The sequence below is a fragment of the Thalassophryne amazonica genome, chromosome 17 (assembly GCF_902500255.1).
Source record: "Thalassophryne amazonica chromosome 17, fThaAma1.1, whole genome shotgun sequence".
In the NCBI taxonomy this organism is placed as follows: Eukaryota; Metazoa; Chordata; class Actinopteri; order Batrachoidiformes; family Batrachoididae; genus Thalassophryne; species Thalassophryne amazonica.
This window is the reverse complement of record NC_047119.1, coordinates 5,942,489-5,967,496: the sequence shown is the minus strand read 5'-3', so window position 1 is coordinate 5,967,496 and position 25,008 is coordinate 5,942,489. Positions and strand designations below refer to the sequence as shown.

Sequence of the window (25,008 nt, the reverse complement as noted above, 5' to 3'; positions counted from 1 at the left end):
ATTGAGGCTGGTATAGTTGGCCCAGTGAGTTTGTAGTATTTACTACTATAAGCAATGCTGTTGGTCGCCCTCAGGTCCCACAGCAGCCTGTATGCAAGGTTCTTGAAATAGAGCACTATCTCCACCTGGTGATCATTTACTGTTAATGCAAGTACAATAGAATTTCACCAACAGCTCACCAGATGTGAAGCTTTTGCATGATGCTTCAGACAGAGTCCACTTAAACCTTTTTTTTTTTCCCCACCAGATACCTAATCTGGCTTGTAAACAATGCTTTGCTTGAGGGAACAGTCCAGAAATTTTTAATCTTAAAGAAACAAAAGCACAGACACACACCATGTTTTAACAAATTTTATTGCTCTGTAGCAAAATTAGGCACTTTTGTTGTACTCAGTAACTTCCCAGAATGTCAGATTCAATCATTATCACGCTGTACACACAATGTACACCAACAGCGGAAGAAAAAAAAAAAAAGAAGATCCTTTAAAAGGACACTTGTCACTCCACGCTCGAGCTCACTGGTTGCTTTTGGCCTTCTCAAACAGAGCCTTCAGCTGCTCTTGGGACGTGGCCTCCTTCTGCTGCATCAGATCTTTATCACCTTTGGTTACACCCCAGCCATCGGGGGTAGCCATGGAAGGGCAAAAGGGACGGCCAGATGCGGGCTTCAGCTTTTCCCAGTATTCACGACGTGCTCTAATGGACGAACATTGTAATCATGAAGATACCAATTTGCAAAAAAAACAAAACATGTCATTTTGCATAACAATGCACAGAACCTCTCGACAGGCCTATAGTGGAACCGTATTTTCATTATTCCCATTTCCTTTCGCTTTAGATGATTTTTTTTTTTGAAGATTTAATATTCTCAACATGTTTTTTTCCCCACAGTGCAGTCAGTAGCACAGATGACATGACAGTATATGCAGAGAATCATATACAATCCCTGGCAAAAATTATGGAATCACTGGCCTTGGAGGATGTTCATTCAGTTTAATTTTGTAGAAAAAAAAGCAGATCACAGACATGACACAAAACTAAAGTCATTTCAAATGGCAACTTTCTGGCTTTAAGAAACACTAAGAAATCAAGAAAAAAGATTGTGGCAGTCAGTAACTGTTACTTTTTTAGACCAAGCAGAGGAAAAAAATATGGAATCACTCAATTCTGAGGAAAAAAAAAAAATTATGGAATCACCCTGTAAATTTTCATCCCCCAAATTAACACCTGCATCAAATCAGATCTGCTCATTGACATTGATTCTATGCCATGACATTGACCCTATGTGTCTTTTTGCAAGGAATGTTTTCACAGTTTTTGCTCTATGGCAAGATGCATTATCATCTTGAAAAATGATTTCATCATCCCCAAACATCCTTTCAATTGTCCAAAATATCAACATAAACTTGTGCATTTATTGATGATGTAATGACAGCCATCTCCCCAGTGCCTTTACCTGACATGCAGCCCCATATCATCAATGACTGTGGAAATTTAGATGTTGTCTTCAGGCAGTCATCTTTATAAATCTCATTGGAATGGCACCAAACAAAAGTTCCAGCATCATCACCTTGCCCAATGCAGATTCGAGATTCATCACTGAATATGACTTTCATCCAGTCATCCACAGTCCACGATTGCTTTTCCTTAGCCCACTGTAACATTGTTTTTGTCTGTTTAGGTGTTAATGATGGCTTTTGTTTAGCTTTTCTGTATGTAAATCCCATTTCCTTTAGGCGGTTTCTTACAGTTTGGTCACAGACGTTGACTCCAGTTTCCTCCCATTCGTTCCTCATTTGTTTTGTTGTACATTTTTCGATTTTTGAGACATATTGCTTTAAGTTTTCTGTCTTGATGCTTTGATGTCTTCCTTGGTCTACCAGTATGTTTGCCTTTAACAACCTTCCCATGTTTGTATTTGGTCCAGAGTTTAGACACAGCTGACTGTGAACAACCAACATCTTTTGCAACATTGCATGATGATTTACTCTCTTTTAAGAGTTTGATAATCCTCTCCTTTGTTTCAATTGACATCTCTCGTGTTGGAGCCATGATTCATGTCAGTTCACTTGGTGCAACAGCTCTCCAAGGTGTGATCACTCCTTTTTAGATGCAGACTAATGAGCAGATCTGATATGATGCAGGTGTTAGTTTTGGGGATGAAAATTTACAGGGTGATTCCATAATTTTTTCCTCAGAATTGAGTGATTCCATATTTTTTTCCTCTGCTTGGTCTAAAAAAGTAACCGTTACTGACTGCCACAATTTTTTTTTTCTTGATTTCTTATATTGTTTCTTAAGGCCAGAAAGTTGCCATTTGAAATGACTTTAGTTTTGTGTCATGTCTGATCTGCTTTTTTCTACAAAATTAAACAACTGAATGAACATCCTCCGAGGCCGGTGATTCCATAATTTTTGCCAGGGGTTGTGTGTATATTATATATATATATACATACATACACACACACATTTACATACATGCATTCCTACGGTCAATTTAAAGTTTCCAATCCACCTAACCTGCATGTCTTTGTGGGTGATTTATTACATTTAAAGGTGCAATTGCTAGTGGGTGGTAATGTGATGTAAACAGCAGTATGGGAATGAGAATTTTAATGGGGATAAGTGCAAAATGAAATGAAATTGATGATTTGCAGGTATGTGCTTTGTCACGCATGAACTCTGTGAAGTAACTGAGCATGTTCATGTGCTGGAAATTTAAAAAAAGAATCTCCTATTGCAGACATTTTATTTTTGTTCCATCCATGGTATTTTAACAAGCTGGTGAATAATTATGTTGTGTTCTGCCAGTGGAACATATACTGACAATGTGCAGTCCACCAGCAGAATCCAACATAATTATTAGTAATAGAAGTTATCACCATATGTGCATGTTCGAACGCTGTGTGCCCGGGACGCACAGTAGTTATATTCAATTTCATAATGTGCGTCGTCCACCATCGAGGCACTTATTCCTAAAGAAACAAGTAAAGTTAAATATTGCCCACATTTAGAATGAAGGATTTTGTATTCATTTATTTTGTGTAGCTTCTGTGCTGGAACAGCATTATATGAAGCAGAATCAACTAATGCCAAGGTTTCAAACTTGCAAAATACAGAAGTTATCAGCACCTGTTAAATTTCCTTGACAAATAGTGTTGCACATGCAAACATTACTTATTTGTATATTCCGTCCCAGAACTTCGCACACTCAGGTGGACAAACTACACACTATTTTTTGCATTTGACAGATGCTATCATCATTGGCCACTGTCAGTAAGTCAACTTGCAGGTGTATTTATGAGTGCAGCAGTGTTTGCACATGTTTTTGCATATGTAAAACTTTAGGAAATAAGGCCCCAAATGACTCCTTTATGTAACAGCTGAATAGATCCTTGTCATCTGATTGGTGGTTTGTATGTCACGTGATATTGATCATTGTTACCATTTGTCATTGTGCCCCATTTAGACTGCAAATTTGGTTCCATATAATTTGTACCATTGCACACCCGACCACCGCATGCGTGCACTAGCAGCTACAGCACTTTGCAGCTTATTGACACTGCTCATTCTTCTAACACAAAAGAAAAAACAAATCCACTATGCTGTAAACCATCTGGCGGCATTTGTAATATTCGCTGGTACGTCTCTAGCTAAAGTAGAATAACTGTCAGATGACAAGCACAACAAATTTTTGTCACAAATTTTCAGGAAGACGAAGAAGTCAGTGCACAGCCTCAGCTATGGACTACATCATCATGGTTGTTTTTGAACTCTGTTTTTTACTGAGAACAATTTTGGATTGGATTGCTGTTTAAAATTGGTGTTGGACTGTTTGGAACCTGCTGACGTCAAAGGACCAACAACACACACAAAAATGTAAGTCCATTTTCTCTTGTTTATAAATTAGTAAAATATCAAATGACAAGGATCTATTTTAGCTGTTATATAAAACAAATGAATGTTTTTTCATTCGTTCAATGGTATGAATATGAAAGATGGAATGTTCCATCTTTCAGCTCATGAAATATTCATACCATTGCACTCAAACATTCATTATTTGTTTTATATAACACCTAAAATAGATCCTTGTCATTTGATATTGTATACTGACCAAGCTAGCTGGGCAGTTGCAGTATGCACATAATAAACAGGAAATCCTTTTTTTTTAATCTGTTATAATAAACAGAAAATTTGTCACAAAAAAGGCCTACAGCTTTGTACTGCTTCACAATAGGCTACAAGTTTAAATCTTGGTGTACGTCCTTCTGCCATTGGTCCGACTAGAGATATTAAACATGACATCTGATGTTTTGATTGTAATTTTTAAACTGATTCCTACTTCACTTGACTGGTTTCACACTATGATGTGCCACCAGTTGGTTGATAGAGATAGTCCAAGATACGCAGAGTCTCATGGGATATGTAGATATCGTGTGACCACTTCTTTGCTATGTGTTTACTGTGCATGGAAAATGTAAATAACTCCCAACTGCAATTCCAACAAGTTATGTAAATTTTCCATGTTTTTGATCAATTCCACAATGGTTTTCATCTTAAATCTACTCTGTGTTATGACCTATTATCGCAAATTGACTATGCCATTTTTGCAACCCACATTAATGTCAGTGTGGGTACCTCTTGCGAGAGAAATCTCATGGTGCACTCCTCCTTGACATCATACTTAAATGACATTAGGATGTGTGTGTTTGTGGGGTCGGGGTCTACATACCTTGCTCTGACCCAAGGCTTTGTGTGCATGTCCAAACCACTACCCCAGAGGCCATGCTTCTCCGATCCAAGAGGCAGGAAGCCCCTCTCAGTTTCCAGCTCCTCTGCCAGAGCACGGATATGGTAGGGCTCAGACCCACAGCAGCCTCCAATATAACGAATGCCCATGTCATACGCTTCTCGGGCGTACTTCTGCATGTCCCATCTGGTGAGAACCCGAGGCTCCAGGCCTGTCGCATGGCACACATTATAGCGCGTCTGCCATTTAAATGTTAAAGGCTATTATATTCACAATTGAGCCAGAACGTACCAAAAGGGAATTCCGGAAGATCAATAAAGCCCTGGATGCCGCAGTCAGGCGTGTGATAGGCCAAAGGCTGGCACATCAAGTGAGCTTTTAGTCCGGCATCCTGAATCCCGTCCTTCATCATCTTCACAGTTTTCAGGGAGGTTGTGGGGTCAAAGTGGCAGTTCACACCCACAATCTGAGCTCCTATCAGGGAAAAAAAAAACAAAAAAAAAAAAACAGCAAGATTTCATACGACTGACAGAAAAATAAGAATCCGCCTTATTTTAAGCCCTTCAATGCCCTAACAAAACACTCTCAATGCCCTAACTAAAGTGTATTCCCAAATTCACAAAGACTGGCAAAGTAGGGAAGATGCTTTATATATATATATATATATATATATATATATATATGGAAAAAGTAATTTAAATATTTTGTGCACTGGAGATGTCAGTATCTGAAATGTTTCCGTGGTTGTCTTTTTGTGTAGGTCTTTAGTTGTGCTACCAAGTACGGGGTTCGAGTTGCCCTACGTTCTCAGTCAGAGACAGATCACGATGTGCAACCAGGCAGTTTTAGCGCCTGCGGTCTGCGTTCACATAGCCACATTTAAACGAGCCAGAATGTGGTTTCATGCTGCTGGAAGACATCACTAAAAGAGATGCACTGCAGCATACAGTGTGCTCTAACATGCACGTTTTTCATCATTAATGGTACCCTCACGTGTACGTTAGACATGCCTTGGGCACTGACCCACCCCTCAAATGGTAAATGGACTGCATTTTATAGTGCTTTTCCATCTGCATCAGACGCTCAAAGCGCTTTACACATCAATGCCTCACATTCACCCCAATCTCAGGGTGCTGCCATACAAGGCGCCCACTACACACCGGGAGCAACTAGGGGATTAAGGACATTGCCCAAGGGCCCTTAGTGATTTTCCAGTCAGGCTGGGATTTGAACCAAGGATCTTCTGGTCTAAAGCCCAACATTTAACCACTAGTCCATCACCTCCTCTCAAAAATAAATAAATATACACCTGACACTAATGTAACAATTACCTCCACCACAGAGGTAATGTCTTCACCAACATTTGTGTCTGTGTTTGAATTTTATCGGGATAACTCCAAAACTAATCAATGGATTTCGATGACATTTGGTGCACAGATAGATAATCTAGAACTGACATTCAGAAGAATGCTTGGTACATGCAGTGGGGTAAAAAAAAGTATTTAGTCAGTCCCTGATTGTGCAAGTTCTCCTACTTAGAAAGATGAGAGAGGTCTGTAATTTTCATCATAGGTACACTTCAAGTGTGACAAAATGAGAAAAAAAAAAATCCAGGAAATCACATTGTAGGATTTTTAAAGAATATATTTGTAAATTATGGTGGAAAATAAGTATTTGGTCAATAACAAAAGTTCAACTCAGTGCTTCATAACATAATCTTTGTTGGCAGTGACAGAAGTCAAACATTTCCTGTAAGACTTCACCAGGTTTGCACATACTGTAGTTGGTATTTTGGTCCATTCCTCCATGCAGATCTCTAGGGCAGTGATGTTTTGGGGCTGTCACTGGGCAACACGGACTTTCAACTCCCTCCACAAATTTTCTATGGGGTTGAGGTCTGGAGACTGGCTAGGCCACTCCAGGACCTTGAAATGCTTTTTATGGAGCCACTCCTTTGTTGCCTGAGCAGTGTGTTTGGGATCACTGTCATGCTGGAAGACCCAGCCATGTTGCATCTTCAATGCTTTCACTGATGGAAGGAGGTTTTGTCTTAAAATCTCATGATACATGGCCACGTTCATTCTTCCCTTAACACAGATCAGTCGTCCTGTCCCCTTTGCAGAAAAACAGCCCCAAAGCATGATGTTTCCACCCCCATGCTCCATGCATGGAAAAATCCGTGAAACTACGAGGTCACGAAAGGTGAACCGCATTACAGCGAGGGATCACTGTACAATAAAAATGGCAAAACAAACTAATGATTAAACAGAGAATAAACAAAACCGGAGACTACAGAATAAAGCAATGACTAACTAAACAAACATGAGCAAAAAGACACTGAAGATAAATAAGAAATAAAACTAAAGAAAACATAATCACTACAGAAGACCATAAATAAATTAATGACTGTAGTGCATGGCCTTGATTCGCCCTAATTAAATAAATACATTAATGCTGTCTCAACAAAAACCTGAGTTTTGAACTACAGACAAAGACTGTTTTCCCTCTCAGTTGAGAAATTCCTAAGTCATCTGGAGATTTTAAGATAAGCTTGGAGACATCCCCCACGGGCCAACACTGGGATTCACAGCAAAACAAAACTAAGTCCTAACTAAGTTCTTCAAAGGGGAGCCCTTGCCTTTTTAATCAGTGAATTTTCGGTCATTATAAATTACATGACATTATAATGGCTTCATGTCAGAATCTGAGTTTCTCCAGGTCAGGAGAACCCAAATTTTATGACCTTACACCAAGGCCAGAACCTCTCAAGCCTGCAAGACGATATCCCTTCCACAACACAGGGCCATAAAACTTTGTCTTGACAAGCAGCTATTATATTTAGGTCTAAGTGAAGAAAGACATTCTTTTAAAATAAAGGAATTACAACAGTATTCTTTTATTCATATATAAAAACTCATGTGTTGTATTGATTAATCAAACAAAATGCTTTGCATATAATCATTCCATTTTATTGATGTGCTCCTTGAAACTGATGTGCTTAAGTGATCTTTCTGCCTTATCAAAATATTGATAGTGAAATATTCTGTCTTAACCAAATGAAGTGTTTAAGTGTCTATTAATAATGTGTGTCCATTTGAGTGTCTGAGAACAAATAGTATACCAAAATTGTTAATGTGTTTAAATAGTTGGATCATTTGGGTCTGCCCTGTGAACATATGAAGTTTCTGTGAGATTACACACCCTAAATGGGCAGAGTTTGACGACATCAGTCCCCCTTAAAAGTAAGAACAGAGTGCAGCTCTACCTCTCTCATCCCCTTCTCTCTGCTCTGCCCCTTCTTCAGCCTTTCAGCTATTTTCTCTGCCGCTCTTCTCTTGCCTCTCTTCCTTTCTTAAACGCTTAATTTTTATTCTTGGGCCCATTGCTAAGCTAAGGCTCCCACGTGGCATTCATTCTTTGTTCATTTTTGATCATTTTAACCTGACACTTTAAGGTGCATCAAGTCTTTTGAATTTTTAAGAGAACTTCCGAGCTAAACGTTTCAAATTAACAGTGAATTTACAGAAAAGCGACTTTCCTTTTCTGTAATCTGTGGACTTTGACACACGATTACTCAACTCTTCATTGTTGCAGATCTAAGATAATTGGAATAGAAGTTCATCTCACAATCGTGAGTCCACAGGAAGCCCACATTGACATACGTTGTCATGATCAAATAGTGATTAGTTACACATCCTTTTACTCTGCAGTAGTAATTTGTTGGTAAGTCCTGGTCCTTCAGCAAATCTCTCCTCTTTACTCCTCATGTGTGGCTTTTACATTTCATGTCATCCTGACGTAACTTTTCAGAGAAACAGGTTTGTAAATGTGATACGCTGGTTAACTGGATTAAGATGCCAAACTGAAGGTGTTTACCAGCTTTAACAAGTCTCACAGCACAGTCTCCTGGGCTGACTCCATTTAGATCTCCTTCAGGACCGATGCACAGGGTGGCAGCCACAGGTTTGCCGGTCACCTTCAGAACTTCAACAGCCCACACTGCTTCTTCCACATGTTCAAAGTACTGGGGGGGGGGAGATGATTCATGGCATTTGGAGCTACAGAAGGATTTATTAACAGTCATATTATACACACAAGGATAAAATTATTAGCCACCCTATGAAATGTACAGATCTTTACTAAATTTTCCAAGGAAACAGAGCAAGGAATTTTCAACACAGCATTTCTAAACATCCTAGTTCTATTTTGGATATTTACATTATTTTACTTTGCACACAAAATTTCACAAAAACCAAAAACTGCCAGAGTCAAAATTATAACCTCCACACCTCAATGCTAAGAGTCAGTTGTGTGTCCTTTTTGCTGGATAACAACCTGCATTCCTTGTTGTAGCTTTCAGAGAGATTAATGATATGATTTTATTTTTGACAGATGCATATAAAAGAACTCCCTTAAAGACTATCGAAACTGTATACGAGGTCTGTTAGAAAAATATCCGACCTTTTTATTTTTTTCAAAAACTATATGGATTTGAATCATGTGCGCTTGCATCAGCCAAGCTTGAACCTTTGTGCGCATGCATGAGTTTTTTCATGCCTGTTGGTTGCGTCATTCGCCTGTGGGCAGGCTTTGAGTGAGCACTGGTCCACCCCCCCTCATCGGATTTTCATTGTCAGGGAAATGGCTGCGCGATTGGAGCAGCGCTGAATCAAATTTTTCCAGAAACTGTGAGAGAGCCAGGTGGAAACCATTCGGAAGATTCAGACAGCTTTCGGTGAGGATATTCTGTGTGTCACACAGATTAAGGAGCATTACAACCGGATTAAAGACAGCCCACAGCGGCGGAGGTCGCGCCACGCTCCGAGCAGCCGTCGACAGGCTGAAACCACCAGATCATTTCCAAAGTGAAGGCTATGTTGATCCGGGACATCGTCTGACTACCAGAGAAATTGCAGAAGACATCAGTGGACATCAGCACTTTTGCGGCACATTCCACTGTTACAGGAGATTTTGTAATGATGGCGCACAACAAAAACCACGTCCGTGTTGGAAGTCTCACAGGACAAGTTGTGACATGCCCAGCTGTTACACAATTTCTCGGATACTCACTCAACTGAAAAGCCACCGAAAGCCATCTGAATCTTCCGAATGGTTTCCAACATGTTGTGTCGACGCGGGTTGAGGAGCGGACCTGCGTCTGACTGAACCCAGCGCTAAAATAACCAGAAAGCGGTTCCAATAACAAAACAATTTATTTTCCCCCTTTTGTGCAATACTCAGTGTACAAACATAAAACGCGTCTGTCTGGCGGAGTGAAGGACGGCGCGCTCTCCAGCGCCCAAAGGGATCGAAGCCCGGCGCCTCTGCACCCACGTTCACCGCCAAACACCCCCCAGGTAGACACGACAAATCGACTCTGAAGGATAGAAAAGGTGAGGTAAGTCAGCAGCTACAACTAATATCCTTCAAAGGCACACACTATCAGCAACACATTCAGATCTGAATTTAAGCTTTATGTAAATGAGCAGCTTCTCACAACAGGTGGAGGATCATCTGTCCGCACACCACGGCCGTGAGAAGCAAGCTGCACAACTCTCATCAATATTCACATATACTGCGTAACAAAATACCAAATTACTGTTAATTATTCAGACAATCAAATCACCTCTGATGTGTGCTGACAGCATGTGTCCCTCACCAGTCCTCCTTCACAGGCACGATGTGTCAAACCCAGGCGCGGTCCTCAGCGTCTCACAAACGAACATCACAAGGTCGAGTTCCCGGCAATTCTGCTTGAATCACACATGGCTTAAATGCAGAACGCCATCTCATTATCTGCTTCAGCTGAAAGTCTTTAAGGTTGCACGTGAGCATCATCCACAGGTGCTGCATATCACGTTGATGAGGGTGAAGGACTCTTCTGCCAGCACCTTCTCCACAGACAATAAATCAGTTTGCATACCACCTGGAGAGCAAAGAAAAGAAAAGAACACCAAAATGTCCAGCCAAACCCCCCCAACACACAACACAACAACTGGAAAACACAATTGTGTGTTTTACTTATTGTTTGTTCTAATTTTGAATAGACTGTTCTATTGTTTTTAAAACATGGATATATAAAAAGTAAAAAAAAAAAAAAGTTCCTCAAAGGAAGACTGGAAAGGCATTGCATATTTCTCCCTCTACAGAGCACACACACACATTTTATATATATGGGTGATTCTTAGACTACGGGCACTTATGTCCTTTGATCATATTGTATGAAAAACAGAAAAAAGGGGAAATTTCACACTTTTATTGTTATCTTTACAATGAAAGTGTGTTAAGAAATTTGTTCTAGTAGTCTATGATGACTTTTTCACCTTTTTTCAGCATCATTATATGCAAATATTGCCGTTTTGTGCTTGTCCCACACCCAGACTTTTGATCTTCAATGATAAAAATGAATGGTAAAGAAACGTTTTTTCTAATGTTTTAAAATATCTCTGAATAAAATATCAGTAAAATAATCAAAACATAAATGGGGTATTCAATGTCATACAACTGTTGTGATTTTTTTTTTTAAACAAAATGTAGTTGTCCCACACTATTGCCGTAATTTCCACCACAACACTGTAATGTCCCTAAACAGTTTGTATGAAAGATTGTTTGGGTAGTTTCTATGGAGATAAACAGTGACATCAGAGCACATGTATATAGCGCCAAATCACAACAGTTGCCCCAAGGCGCTTTATATTGTAAGGCAATGGTGTGGTGGAAATTACATTTACAAGGCCAATAGTGCCCGTAGTTAAAGAATCACCCATATACATATACATACATATACATACATATATACATACATACATATATACATACATATATATATTATACAATTAGAGACTTTTGATGAGGTGTATATTATATGTTGCACTCTTGCTCACCTTCTTTGGTCTCTTACACCAGAGAAGACCTCATAAACATTGGACTGTCAGCTGTCGTAACTTTGTCTCCTTTGCATACATTTTTTTGTACATTTTTACTGTGAATTATTTAGTGTATATTTATACATGCTCGTACAGAGAGAGTGCAGTTCAAACCAGAGTGGCATTCCTTGTATTCTCATTGATACTTGGCGAATAAAAGTTATTCTGAGTAGAACACCCGTGATCTCAGATCCCAAACAACACTGCGTCAAGAACCATCTGCCATCAATAGCTGATATAACTACGTAGGGCAGGGATTACTTTGAGAATCCTTTGTCAAGCACTATAATATAGAGTTACATTCACTTAAATCTTTATTGCACAAAAAACGAAGCTTTACGTTAACCTTGTCAATAAGTGTCATTGACCTCTTTGGCCTCAGAGGCATCTGGGTTGGACATCACACAATGGAAATGCGTTATGGTCAAACATATCAGTATTCCACTATTCTTTTTTGGAAGAAATGGACACCTTGTGCTCCAGACCAAAGACAAAAAGGACTATCCACAGTGTTATCAGGAATAAATGGTAAATGGACTGCATTTATATAGCGCTTTTCCATCTGCAGCAGATGCTCAAAGTGCTTTACAATTATGCCTCACATTCAGGCATGCTCCAGGGTCAGGGTGCTGCCATACAAGGCACTCACTATACACCTGGAGCAGCTAGGGGATTAAAGACCTTGCCCAAGGGCCCTTAGTGATTTTCCAGTCAGGCAGGGATTTGAACCCATGATCTTCTGGACTCAAGCCCTACACCTTAACCACCTTAATCACCTCCCCTAAGGAAGAAGTCTAAAAGCCAGGGTCCATCATGGGATGGGGTTGTGTCAGTGATCTTGGCAAAGGTAATTTATATCTGTGATGGCAACAGTCATGCAGAAAACCACAAAGAGATTTTCGAGCTGCCTTCAAGACAACATCTTTTTGAAGGACGTCCATGCATTTTTCAACAAGACAATACAAAACCACATTTGGCAAACATTACAAAAGACATGGATGCAAATGCAGGTGACACTGGAATGGCCTGCCTGCAGTCCAGCCCTCTCCCCAATGGAGAATGTGTGGAGAATTTTGAGAAGAAAAAGAAAATATGCACCAACGACAATTTCGTACATGTTTGTAGGAAGAATGGAACAAAACACCACCTGACATGCTTCATAGCTTTGGTATCATCAATACCAAAATGTCTTTATAGTGTTATGAGAAAGAATCACATCATTATAAAGTTGGAAATTCTTTAGTATACCAGCGTTTTGTTTTTGGAATGTTTTGCAGTTTTAAATGTAGGAATGGATATACGTATATTAGCAACTGCCTCATTGTGTTTTTCCACAACCTGCCTGTGTACCTGGACCACGCCTTAGCCTGATAACTGGGTTACTGTTGGTCTTTTTTAGACCGCCTTTCTGTGTACCAACCCTTGCATTCGTACCAACTAAAGGCCTTAATTCTACAGAGCTGTTTCCCTGCGTCTTGCAATTGTGTCCAGCCTGCTCTGCCAGTAGACTAATAGAAATTAAGTCAACCACACAAAACATAAATTCAGGTTCATACTGTCTGCAATGAAATAAAAGTCAAAGTATAACTATTTTTTGTTTTGTTTTTTTTTTAACTTGCATTTGCTACACTGTAGCAGATTTTTTTCTGATTTGGAGCTATCCATTTACACACATCCTATACACGTTACACAAAAGGTTAACGGAAACAGTCCAAGAAATGCAAGAAAACAAAATAGGTGAGGCTTGAATTAAAACCGCGAGATATCTGACAGACATCCCTCCCCCAAACTCTGCAGACAGCAGCGAGCATTTCACACATACCTCTGCAATTAAGAAGTCCACATTCTTCTCGACAAAGATGTCAATCTGTTTCTGAAAGATGGCTTTGACTTCGTCCTCACTCTTGCAGCTGAGGTAAGCAGGAGTCTGGGAGACGCCTCCTGCCACCAGTGCGTTGCCCTCGTTGGCCACCTCTCTGGCCAAGTCGCACGCCGCTTTATTTATCTCCTGACCCTGGAGTTTTTTTTTTTTTTTTAAATGAGGGGGAACAAATTCAGCAGCAGCCCACTGAGGTTGTACCCTAAATGCAGTTGCTAAGAAGATGCAGTCCCCTGTCCTGTATTTTTTGACAGGGGGGAGTGGGGGTGTCTTTTAGTACAAAAAGTGAACTTTTTTGTTGTTTTTTTACTAATAGAAGCAAGTTCCCCAGTTTGATATGTGGGACATTTAGAGATTTCCCATCCAATGTGCAAAATCAAATGTCAGAGGTAAGTCTCAGCACTGCCAAGTAACTATTTGCTCAATGACTTGTATGAAGCAATTAAAAAATGGAACTCTGTCAGCGGTGTTTAGGGATAGTGTGACTGCTGACTGAAATATGGCGCATACAGAAAGTATTCACAGCGCTTCAATTTTCACATTTTCTTATGTTACAGTCTTATTCCAAAATGTATGAAATTCATTTTCCCTAAAAAGTCTACACACAATACCCCATAATGACGATGTGAAAAACTTTTTTGTAGATTTTAAAATGAAAAAAAACTAAGAAATCACCTGTATGTAATTATTCACAGCCTGTGCCACCATAAGTAGAACCACCTTGATCATTTTTACGGTGTACTTCTAGTGTGTACTGTAGTAACGGTTGTAGTGGAGCAGATGATTGAAACAATTGTTCATTTCTGGAAACAACCACTAAATTTGGTACAAATTCTGCTTAGACATTACTCTTTTGTAAAAGCACGTTAGCCACTTGAATCTTCAATAGGCAGTCAGGTAGGGGTCAAATGAAGGATTACACAGGTCAAAATATAAAAATCCTCCAATCATATTGAAAAATATACCACACTATTTGTCTGATCACAAAGATTAAGGTAAAAAAAGGTATAGTTTGGATTATCTGTGACTGAATATTATGGAGAAAAACAGGAAGAATGGTGACAAAGGTCAATTTCAGTTTGTACAGGGGTCAAAAGTTAAAGTTGCTATAATTTTGTATAAAATTATGCAAATTATTGGTTGAGTTAACAGGGTGTTAAAAAGGAATAGTTTGCACCATGTCATGCTTAGATCTTGTTTGACTTTTACTTTGGAGACCAAGAATTCAACACTGTCAAAACTATTACATTTATTAATCCTATTAACTCAACCAATAATTTGCATCACTTTTTTTTAAACAAAATTGGAGCAACTTTATCTTTTGACCCCTGTACAAACTGAAACTGACCTTTGTCACCATTCTTGCTGTTTTTACCCCATAACTCCTGAACATTCAGTCACAGATGGTCCAAACTATACCTTTTTGGAATCTTTGTGATCAGACAAATAATGTGGTATACTTTTCAATGATTGGAACATTTTTACATTTTGACCCCACCTGGCTTCCTATCAAAAATTAGGTGGCTAATGTGCTTTTACAAAGGAGTAATGTCTAAGGAGCATTTGTACCAAATTTGGTGCTTGTTTCACCATTTGAAAGATTCCTCTGCAAATATTCTGTTATCTGCTTCACTACTGGGTCGTAGTACAGATCAGCATTGATTGAAACATACCAAGTATTCTGGTGCAGGGTGAGACTTGTAGCTTTAAGCCATGTTAGAAGCAGAAAGTTGACTTTTGAAGCTTGTTTGTACAGCTAGATGGCATGATACGAAGCGATTTTTTTTAAAGAAGCTTCAACTGATTTGTAAAACCGTCTCATATTAGCAGCATTTTAACATGAAAAGTAAACCCCCCCGTAGGCTACGGCCCTGCACTGATACTCACAGTGAAGCACTGGATGTGGCCTCTGTTCGCCAGTTTATCATCACTTGCGTAGAAAGTGAATGCTTGCAGAACATCTGCGCCTGCCCTGAGGAACTCCCTGTGTAGTTGCCGAACTGAAAACAAACACACACACACACACACACACATCATCACAACTGGACCTGAGATGAGGATGTTTTTTTGTTTGTTTTTAAAAAGGGGGGGCGGGGATAAAAATTACCCGATTCGGGGTGCTCGGCAGCTGCCTCAGGGGTCCAGGGCCCCGCTTTGACGTAACCCCTCTTCTCCAGAGCAAACACATAACCACCGTCTCCGATCACGACCCCTCCTGCATCCAGACGCTCCAAAATGTTCTGCACCAAATGCACAGCAAAAAGGAAGTGGGTAACATGAGTGCGCCACTTTGGCACACCGTAAGATGCCAATGGGCAGCCTTCTCCTGGAGAGATCAGGCCTCCTAAAAGTGGGTGATATCAGCCTGAACATCTTTTCACTCACTTTTAAACCAGCGAAAATGCGCAGCTACATTATCAACGCAGTCAGAATCAAGCAGGGTTCAGTGGCATGAGCAAACACGGATATCAGGGATGAGGCAAAAGGCACGGTCAAAAATACAAGGCAGGATCAAAAACCACAGCATGGCAAAACAGGACTGTGGTGAAAGCTGGTAAGTGCAAGGAGACAACAATCTGGCAGAGGTGTGGTGGCTGGGAGGAGTTTAAATAGACAGGAGTTAACAAGATGCACGAGAAGTGAATGATATAGAAAGGGGTCGTGGCTGGAGGACAAAGGTTGTGCACGGTGCAAGATAGTGATGTGAAAACATCCATCCATCCATCCATTTTCTTCCGCTTTATCCGGAGTCGGGTCACGGGAGCAGCAGCTCAAGCAAAGCCACCCAGACCTCCCAATCCACATACACCTCCCCCAGCTCCTCCAGGGGAACCCCAAGGCATTCCCAAGCCAGCCGAGAGATGTAGTCCCTCCACCGTGTCCTGGGTCTTCCCCGGGGCCTCCTCCCAGTGGGATGCGCCCGGAACACCTCTCCAGCAAGGCATCCAGGGGGCATCCGGAAAAGATGCCCAAGCCACCTCAACTGATTCCTTTCGACGTGGAGGAGCAGCAGCTCGACTCTGAGCTACTCCCGAGTGACCAAGCTCCTCACCCTATCTCTAAGGGAGCGCCCAGCTACCCTGTGGAGGAAACTCATCTCGGCCGCTTGTACTCGCGATCTCGTTCTTTCGGTCATGAGCCAAATCTCATGAACATAGGTGAGGATCGGAACGTAGATCAATCGGCAAATCGAGAGTTTTGCCCCCCTACTCAGCTCTCTCTTCACCACGACGGTCCGATACAGCGACCGCATCACTGCAGATGCTGCACCGATCCGTCTATCGATCTCACGTTCCATCCGTCCCTCACTCGTGAACAAGACCCTGAGATACTTAAACTCCTCCACTTGAGACAAGGACACTCCACCGACCTGAAGAGGGCAAAGCACCTTTTTCCGGTCGAGAACCATGGCCTCGGATTTGGAGGTGCTGATCTTCATCCCAGACGCTTCACACTCAGCTGCAAACCGCCCCAGTGCACGCTGAAGAGAGACGAGATTCTGTGGTTCCCAAACCAGACCCCCTCTACACCCTGGCTGCACCTAGAAGTTCTGTCCATAAAAATAATGAACAGAACTGGTGACAAAGGGCAGCCCTGGCAGAGGCCAACGTGCACTGGAAACAGGTTTGACTTACTACCAGCAATGCGAACCAAGCTCCTGCTGCGGTCGTACAGGGACCGGATAGCCCTTAGCAAAGGACCCCGGCCCCCGTACTCCCGGAGCACTCCCCACAGGGTGCTCCAAGGGACACGGTCGAACGCCTTCTCCAGACCCACAAAACACATGTGGACTGGTTGGGCAAACTCCCATGAACCTTCGAGCACCCGATGGAGCGTGTAGAGCTGGTCCAGTGTGCCGTGACCAGGACGAAAACCACACTGCTCCTCCTGGATCCGAGGTTCAACCATCGGTCGAATTCTCCTCTCCACTACTCTGGAATAGACCTTACTGGGGAGGCTGAGGAGTGTGATCCCCCTATAGTTGGAACACACCCTCCGGTCCCCCTTCTTAAACAGATGGACCACCACCCTGGTCTGCCAAGCCACAGGCACTGTCCGCGATCGCCACGCAATGTTGCAGAGGGGTGTCAGCCAAGACAGCCCCACAACATCCAGAGACTTAAGGTACTCAGGACGGACTTCATCCACCCCAGGAGCCTTGCCACCGAGGAGCTTTCTAACCACCTCGGTGACTTCGGCCTGGGTAATGGATGAGTCTGCCTCTGAGTCCCCAGTCTCTGCTTCCTCTTCAGAAGACGTGACAATGGGATTGAGGAGATCCTCGAAGTACTCCTTCCACCGCCCGACAACATCCCCAGTCAAGGTCAACAGCTCCCCTCCTGAGGCGTCAGACGGTTTGCCAGAATCTCTTCGAGGCCGACCGATAGTCCTCCTCCATAGCCTCCCCAAACTCCTCCCAGACCCGAGTTTTTGCCTCTGCGACTACATGGGCTGCAGCACGCTTGGCCTGCCAGTACCTGTCAGCTGCCTCTGGGGTCCCACCTACCAACAAAGATAAGTAGGACTCCTTCAGCTTTACGGCATCCCTTACTTCCCGTGTCCACCACCGGGTTCGGGTATTACCGCCACGACAGGCACCAGAGACCTTGCAACCACAGCTACGAGCAGCCGCATCGACAATGGAGGTGGAGAACATAGTCCACTCGGACTCCATGTCTCCAACCTCCCCCGGGATCTGGGAGAAGCTCTCCCGGAGGTGGGAGTTGAAGACCTCGCTGACAGAGGGTTCCGCCAGTCGTTCCCAGCAGACCCTCACGATACGTTTGGGCCTGCCAGGTCTGACCGGCTTCCTACCCTCCAAGCGGATCCAACTCACCACCAGGTGGTGATCAGTTGACAGCTCTGCCCCTCTCTTCACTCGAGTGTCCGAGACACGTGGCCGAAGGTCAGATGATACGACTACAAAGTCGATCATCGACCTCCGGCTCAGAGTGTCCTGGTGCCGCATGCACTTATGGACACCCTTGTGCTTGAACATGGTGTTCGTGATGGACAAACTGTGACTAGCACAGAAGTCCAACAACTGAACACCACTCAGGTTCAGATCGGGGAGGCCATGCTTCCCGATCACCCCCCTCCAGCTCTCACTGTCGCCGCCCACGTGGGCGTTGAAATCCCCCAGGAGAACAATGGAGTCCCCAGTCGGAGCGCTATCTAGTACCCCTCCCAGGGACTCCAGGAATGTCGGGTACTCTGCACTGCTGCTCGGCCCATAGGCCGAGACAACGGTGAGAGACCTGTCCCCGACCCGAAGGCATAGGGACGCGACCCTCTCGTTCACCGGAGTGAACTCCAACACTTGGCGACTGAGCTATGGAGCAATAAGCAATGAGACCCCAGCTCTCCGCATCTCCCCGTGGGCGACGCCAGAAAAATGAAGCGTCCAGCCCCTCTCCAGGAGTTGGGTACCAGAGCCCAAGCTGTGCATGGAGGTGAGCCCAACTATCTCTAGTCGGTATCTCTCAACCCCCCGCACAAGCTCAGGCTCCTTCCCCCCTAGCAAGGTGACATTCCACGTCCCAACAGCCAGGGGCTGTGAGCATGGACCGGGCCGCCGGGCCACCCGCCCTCGACCGCCACCCAATCCTCTCTGCACCCAACCCCCATGGCCCCCTCTGCAGGTGGTGAACCCACAGGAGAGCAGGCCCACGTCACTCTTTCGGGCCGGCCGGGCCCCATGGGCTAAGGCCCGACCGCCAGGCGCTCGTGCGCGAGCCCCAACCCCAGGCCTGGCTCCAGGGTGGGACCCCGGCTCCGCCATACCGGGCGATGTCTCAGCCCTTGATCTTTTACTGGTCATGGAGGTTCTGAACTGCCCTTAGTCTGAGGTGAAAACAATAGAGCTGAAACAACTAACCGAATTAATCAATTAAAATCGATTATTAAAATAGTTGTCAACTAATGTAGTCATCGATTAGTTGCTAAATAATGTTTTACCGCAAATGTTTCATTTCTTCCATATAATCAACCGAGCTTTGCTTTGAATCTTGGAACAATGAAGGAGTGCTTCGAGCTGCTGCATCATTGGTTTCATTTGTTTTATTTCACTTTATCTTAATTTTTCCCCACTAAAACCCTAAAGCGCATATGTCTGAGAGGAATATTTATCTTTTTTTGTTAAACTGACCTGTTATGGTCTTATGAAACAGTTGATAGATGTATTTTATGCTTACGCCGATGCTAATGTGTTAGCATGTCTATGGCGTTTTCAATTTTAAAGTTAGCATTAAGCTGCTGGCATTTCAGCATGTTTGTGCATTTGTTTTCTGTATAATAATTAATAGCTTAGCGTTTGTTGTTGTAAAAGAGTCAAATGTATTACAAATAATATTTTTTATTTATTTTATTTATATATTAATAATAATAGCAACAATAATAATAGTAATAATAACTAATAACGCTACAATACAATTTTAGAGAAAGAGACACGAGTCACATGTGTCATTGTGAAATGACCACATAGTTTAAAAGTTATACAGAGAATGTTGCACATATAATGAGTCAGGCCACAGTTTTTGATTTAGGTTTTATGGTTAACTGGTTATGCTAATTGCTCATTTGCAGCAACAAAAATACCTCTTTTTTTTCCACCATATATTTTATAACATTTATATGTTTCAATGTTGTTTTATGGCAACTCAGCACTTTGATAAAGCAATGCCATTTGAAATAATTATTTTTGTTCTTTATTATAAACTGTTTTATTCTTTATTATTTTATATTTCAACAGCCAAGGGACATTTGATGATTTGCTGATTTTCAAGTATTTTAAGTTTTCAAATAATGTTCTGTTGTTAAATAAAGTGATGGAAGGAGAGAAAAATTGTTTCCCTGGCACATTTTTAAAAAATTGCCCACTAATCCGATTAATCGTGTCGAAACACCATCGGATTCATCGATGATCCAAATAATCTTTTGTTGCAGCCCTAGAAGACAACACAATGTGGAGTGATGAAAAGACACATGAACAGGTGCCAAGAGCGTGAGTGAATAGAAACCCAAAGCAGAAAGAATCAAAGTGAAAGACGAAGGCACAATGGCAGGTGCAGGGGTGTGGAGTGAGAACCAACAACTGGAATGAGGCAAAACAGAGCATAAAGAGCAAACAGAAAGCGAGGACGGAATAATAAATTACTATGAACAGAACATGAGAACTAAAAAGCAACCATCAGACAATAAGTATTCATGAGAAACAACATGGGACCAGAGCTGAGAACAATACGTAAATAAACATTAAGACAAAACTAAACTGGAACTGCCTAAGAAACAAATTCTAAGTAAAATAGAGACTAAATGATAAAGAAAACCTGACACAAAAGCACAACAGATAATAACAGAAATGAGAACAGCAAAAATAAACATGAAAACTAAATGATAAATAATGAAAACACAAACTGACTGAACAAAACTAGAATGGAACTGAACCATGGCTAGAATATGAAAAGTAACAAAGAAACAAAGTGACAAAGCAAAGAATAAACAAGTGACAGAAATAAAAGTAATAAAGCCGGGGCAGATGGTGAGAAAAAGAAAGAGGGGAAAAATAGAAATGAAGCCCCGATCAGGGCCAAATCCTGACAGATTTGTTCAGATGAAGCTTTAAACAGAGGTGATAGGGATTATTGTGGTGAATTTTCTCCAAATTCATTTTTTACTGGTTGGTCAAATCTGGTTTACACAAAGATGTTTTTTCAACGATTTAATGTTTGACCTAAATTGTCATAAATACAGAGCTGTGTTGCTGTCAAAAAGAAGCCTCCAGAATATTGTAATGTGAACAGATTCAGCGATTATTTTTAAATTACAAAAGTTTACATTTATGGTTATGCTGCACATGCGTGAACACTTAAGAGCTTTTCTGGTCTTTGTTTTGGTCGATGTGTTGGCTGTATCGTGCAGCAGATAACTGAAACAATCCTTCAAATGGTGATACAAGCACCAAATTTGGCACAAATACTCCTTAGATGTCACTCTTCTGAAAAAGCAGATGAGCCACTTGAATTTTCAATAGGCGGTCAGATAGGGGTCAATGAAGCATTACACAGGGGTTAAAATTTCAAAATGCGCCAATTACTATATTGAAAAATTATTTACATTATTTGTCTCACAATCATGAGACAAATAATGATCATAAATATTCCAAAAAGGTATAGTTTGGATGATATGACTGAATGTTATGGAATAAAAACAACAAGAATGGTGACAAAGGTCAATTTCAGTTTATACAGGAGTCAAAAGTTAAAGTTGCTCCAATTTTTGTAAAATATGATGCAAACTATTGGTTGAGTACATGTAGTAACAAGCTGCATTTAAGATCTCATGACCACCTCCTGATCGCCGATTGTATGGTTGAATGAAACTCAAACCTGTTTGATATTATTCTGGTTGGCCGTCGTGAGGGTGTCCTGCTGCTGAAGAGCAACAAGCATCCAACCTCTCGCGCTGTGCATGTGCAAACACCACAGAGTTGTCTTGTAATGTTTTTTTGTTGTTTTGTTTTTAAACTTTGATGTCTCTCATCAGGAGTTTTTGTAAATTAAGTTTGAAAAAAAAAAAAAAGCTTACATTTCGCTTCTGGAAACACAAGTCCGACGTGTGGTTTTTGAACGTACAATGTGTGTGAAAACATAAATTAGGTGCGCTGAACTTTTACACCGTGCGGTTCTGTGGTACAGTTTGAACTGAAATCGAGTACAGTGATTAAAAATATCATACAGTGTCTGCCCAGCTTCAGGACGACAACTGCCATGAACACTACTGGCCAGTAGATGGCAGTAGAGACTGTGAAAACTTGCCAAAACAAAATTCCAGATAAGCCGTGTCTGCTACATTTAAGATGCATGGAATTTAACAAACACAAATACAATAACAACGTCTATAAACCCAGAGAATATATTCACAAGAGTTTTAGGCACTAGAGTTTAATGCTGTTGTCCGTGAAGCCTGAACAGAGTGTCTGAAATGCATCTGAAATGCATTATACTAAACCCCCTTTCACATGAGCCACCGTAGAGTTGCGTAATGCGGTGTACTAACTACATGGAATTTATGCAGCCCTATGTGGCAATACGTTGAGGGACACAAAGGGGTAGGGTGGCCATATTTTGATTACCGAAAACCAAGACACTCAGCCCGGCAATGAGATACTCAAATGATCAAAGTTTACTCAAAGATGCTCAAAGATGAAAAACAATAAAAAACCAGGACATTTTTATCTCTTTCTAACAAAAAAACAAGATGGCCAGGACATGTCCTGGGAAACCAGGACGTTTGGTCAACCTAGCAAAGGGGTCTGCGATATTGACACAAAAAATTAAACATGTTTAATTTTTCATGGACATGCACTGCACGTTGGACATTTCAAATGTCACGGAATTTTGCCTCTTTTCTGCTTAAAACTGACTTTAGAATGATTTAAGAGGAGATTTTACCTTTATCATCTGATGGTTAATAATCCCATTAATCCATTTGATTGCTTTAGGTGAAGAGACTCTGATTCAGACATGCTCCTGAAATGACGCATGTGCAGATGCAAACAGTGGACCGATTTTTAGGGGCGGACCGTTCGGTCTGCACCGGCCCAGCAAGCTTCACACCTGATGAAGACGTTGGAGCGGCTCTTCTTGGACTTCCTCAAACCCCAGGTGCAACACGCCCAGGAATGTCTGCAGTTTGCATATCGGGCAGGTGTTTGTGTGGAGGATACCATCCTCTACCTGCTACACCGACGTCCACTCACATCTTGATAAGGGAAGCTGCACAGTGAGGATTCTCTGGACTTCAAGTGCCTTCAACTCCATCCAGCCCCTTGCACTCCAGGACAAACTGAACAGGATGCAAGTGGACCCCTGCCTGATTACTTGGATCTCCATCTACCTCACTGACAGGACGCAGTATGTCAGGCTGAGGGACGCCACGATAAATGCACTTTTTGTGGGATTGAATCAGAGACATTTTCACATTTATGTTGTATGTCACCTGTGTCATCTAAGTTTTGAAGAGATTTTGAAAAATCTATCTATGGATGAAAAAGAAAGTGAACATACAATCACTGTTGGTTTGAAGGATATCATTACAAACTTTGTATGTAATAAGACTTTTTCCTTTGTCATTAATCTTGTGTTGCTAATTGGCAAATTTTACTTACACAAAATGAGAATTTCTAAATCCCTTCAAGTTTTCAAGTATTTCTGGTAGAATTTACTTGGCACACAAAAACCTTGGAGCTAACACATAATAAGAAAAGTGACTATACACTGCAGTTATCACTAAGTGACCTTGGATGAGTTTGCGGTACTTTTACCTCTCTTTGTTTTGTCTTTTCACTGACAACTTTTGATATATGTATTCTTTGTTACATTGATGTCTATGTTTTCTATTTGGTGTCAATTGTCTGCATTTATATATTTGTTCATTTTTGTATATTGAAATGTCAAATAAAAATTTTGAAAGGGAAAAAAATGCTCGATGGTCCAGCACAAGCAGCAGTAAACATGCACACAGCGTGGTATTTGAGTGGCGTGAAGTTAGACAGTAGTTCATTATTCAGACAGTAATTCGCGATGAAGCAATTCTGGGTGTATTATGGGCAAGAAATGTTTTTAAAATGGAAATATACGTGCCCAGTTGAATTCTACCTTTTAAAAAAATCCAAAATAAAACAATGATTGGGTTTTGGTGCTTAAGCAAAAATACAACAACAGAATACGGAAAGCGAAAACAGACATATACTAATTTATTAGGTTTGTGCTTTTAATTAAATCTGTCAACTCCTTACACCTCACTCTAATCGCAACTTTAGTTTAAAAAAAAGTGCTGCAAAGACATCAAAAAACAACTAAAAATAAAAAGAATGACAAACAACTTAAAAATTAAAACAAAATTGTCAAGATGACAGCTGACTACTGTACAAATAATATTTTGAAAATTCTGATTTTCTCCCCTCCCACCCCTCAATTTCACTGTATTTAATGACATGATGAACTACTGTCTGGAAAATGAATAACTGTCCTGAATCTGAATAACTGTCCACACGTAAGCAGTAATAGCTTTTACATGGGCAAGTGCATTTTGGTGCCACCTGCCCAGATATGTCGCGTGCCCTTGCCCCATGCCCACTAAGCTCCATTTTATTCAGATTCTGGACAGTTATTCATTTTCCAGACAGTAGTTCGTCATGTCATTAAATACAGTGAAATTGAAGGGTGGGAGGGGGTGAAATGGAGCTTGGTGGCCGTGGGACAAGGGCACGCGACATATCTGGGCAGGTGGCAGATATGTCTGTCAGCAGGTGTCTAACTTCTAACTCCACGCCGGTTGTTATTTGTGCGCCCCGCACGCGTACCTTCTTTGGTCCAGCTGGTGCCTCCATGGTTAGTTGCAGTCGGAACCGATCCGCTCCGCGACCTGTGCGTCCTGGCTCTGGAAAAGGA

At 41.6% G+C, this 25,008-nt stretch overlaps 1 protein-coding gene across 1 annotated transcript; it reads right to left on the bottom strand.

Moving 5' to 3' along the window:
* Positions 1 to 335: 335 nt before the first annotated feature.
* Positions 336 to 25,008, bottom strand: bhmt (betaine-homocysteine methyltransferase). The gene is made up of 8 exons (XM_034192677.1): positions 24,921 to 25,008; positions 15,663 to 15,795; positions 15,443 to 15,555; positions 13,499 to 13,690; positions 8,627 to 8,774; positions 5,042 to 5,224; positions 4,733 to 4,961; positions 336 to 696 (listed from the first exon to the last, which is right to left on the bottom strand). The coding sequence occupies exons 1-8, from the start codon at positions 24,945 to 24,947 to the stop codon at positions 516 to 518; spliced, it is 1,206 nt and encodes a 401-aa protein (XP_034048568.1). The 5' UTR covers positions 24,948 to 25,008; the 3' UTR covers positions 336 to 515.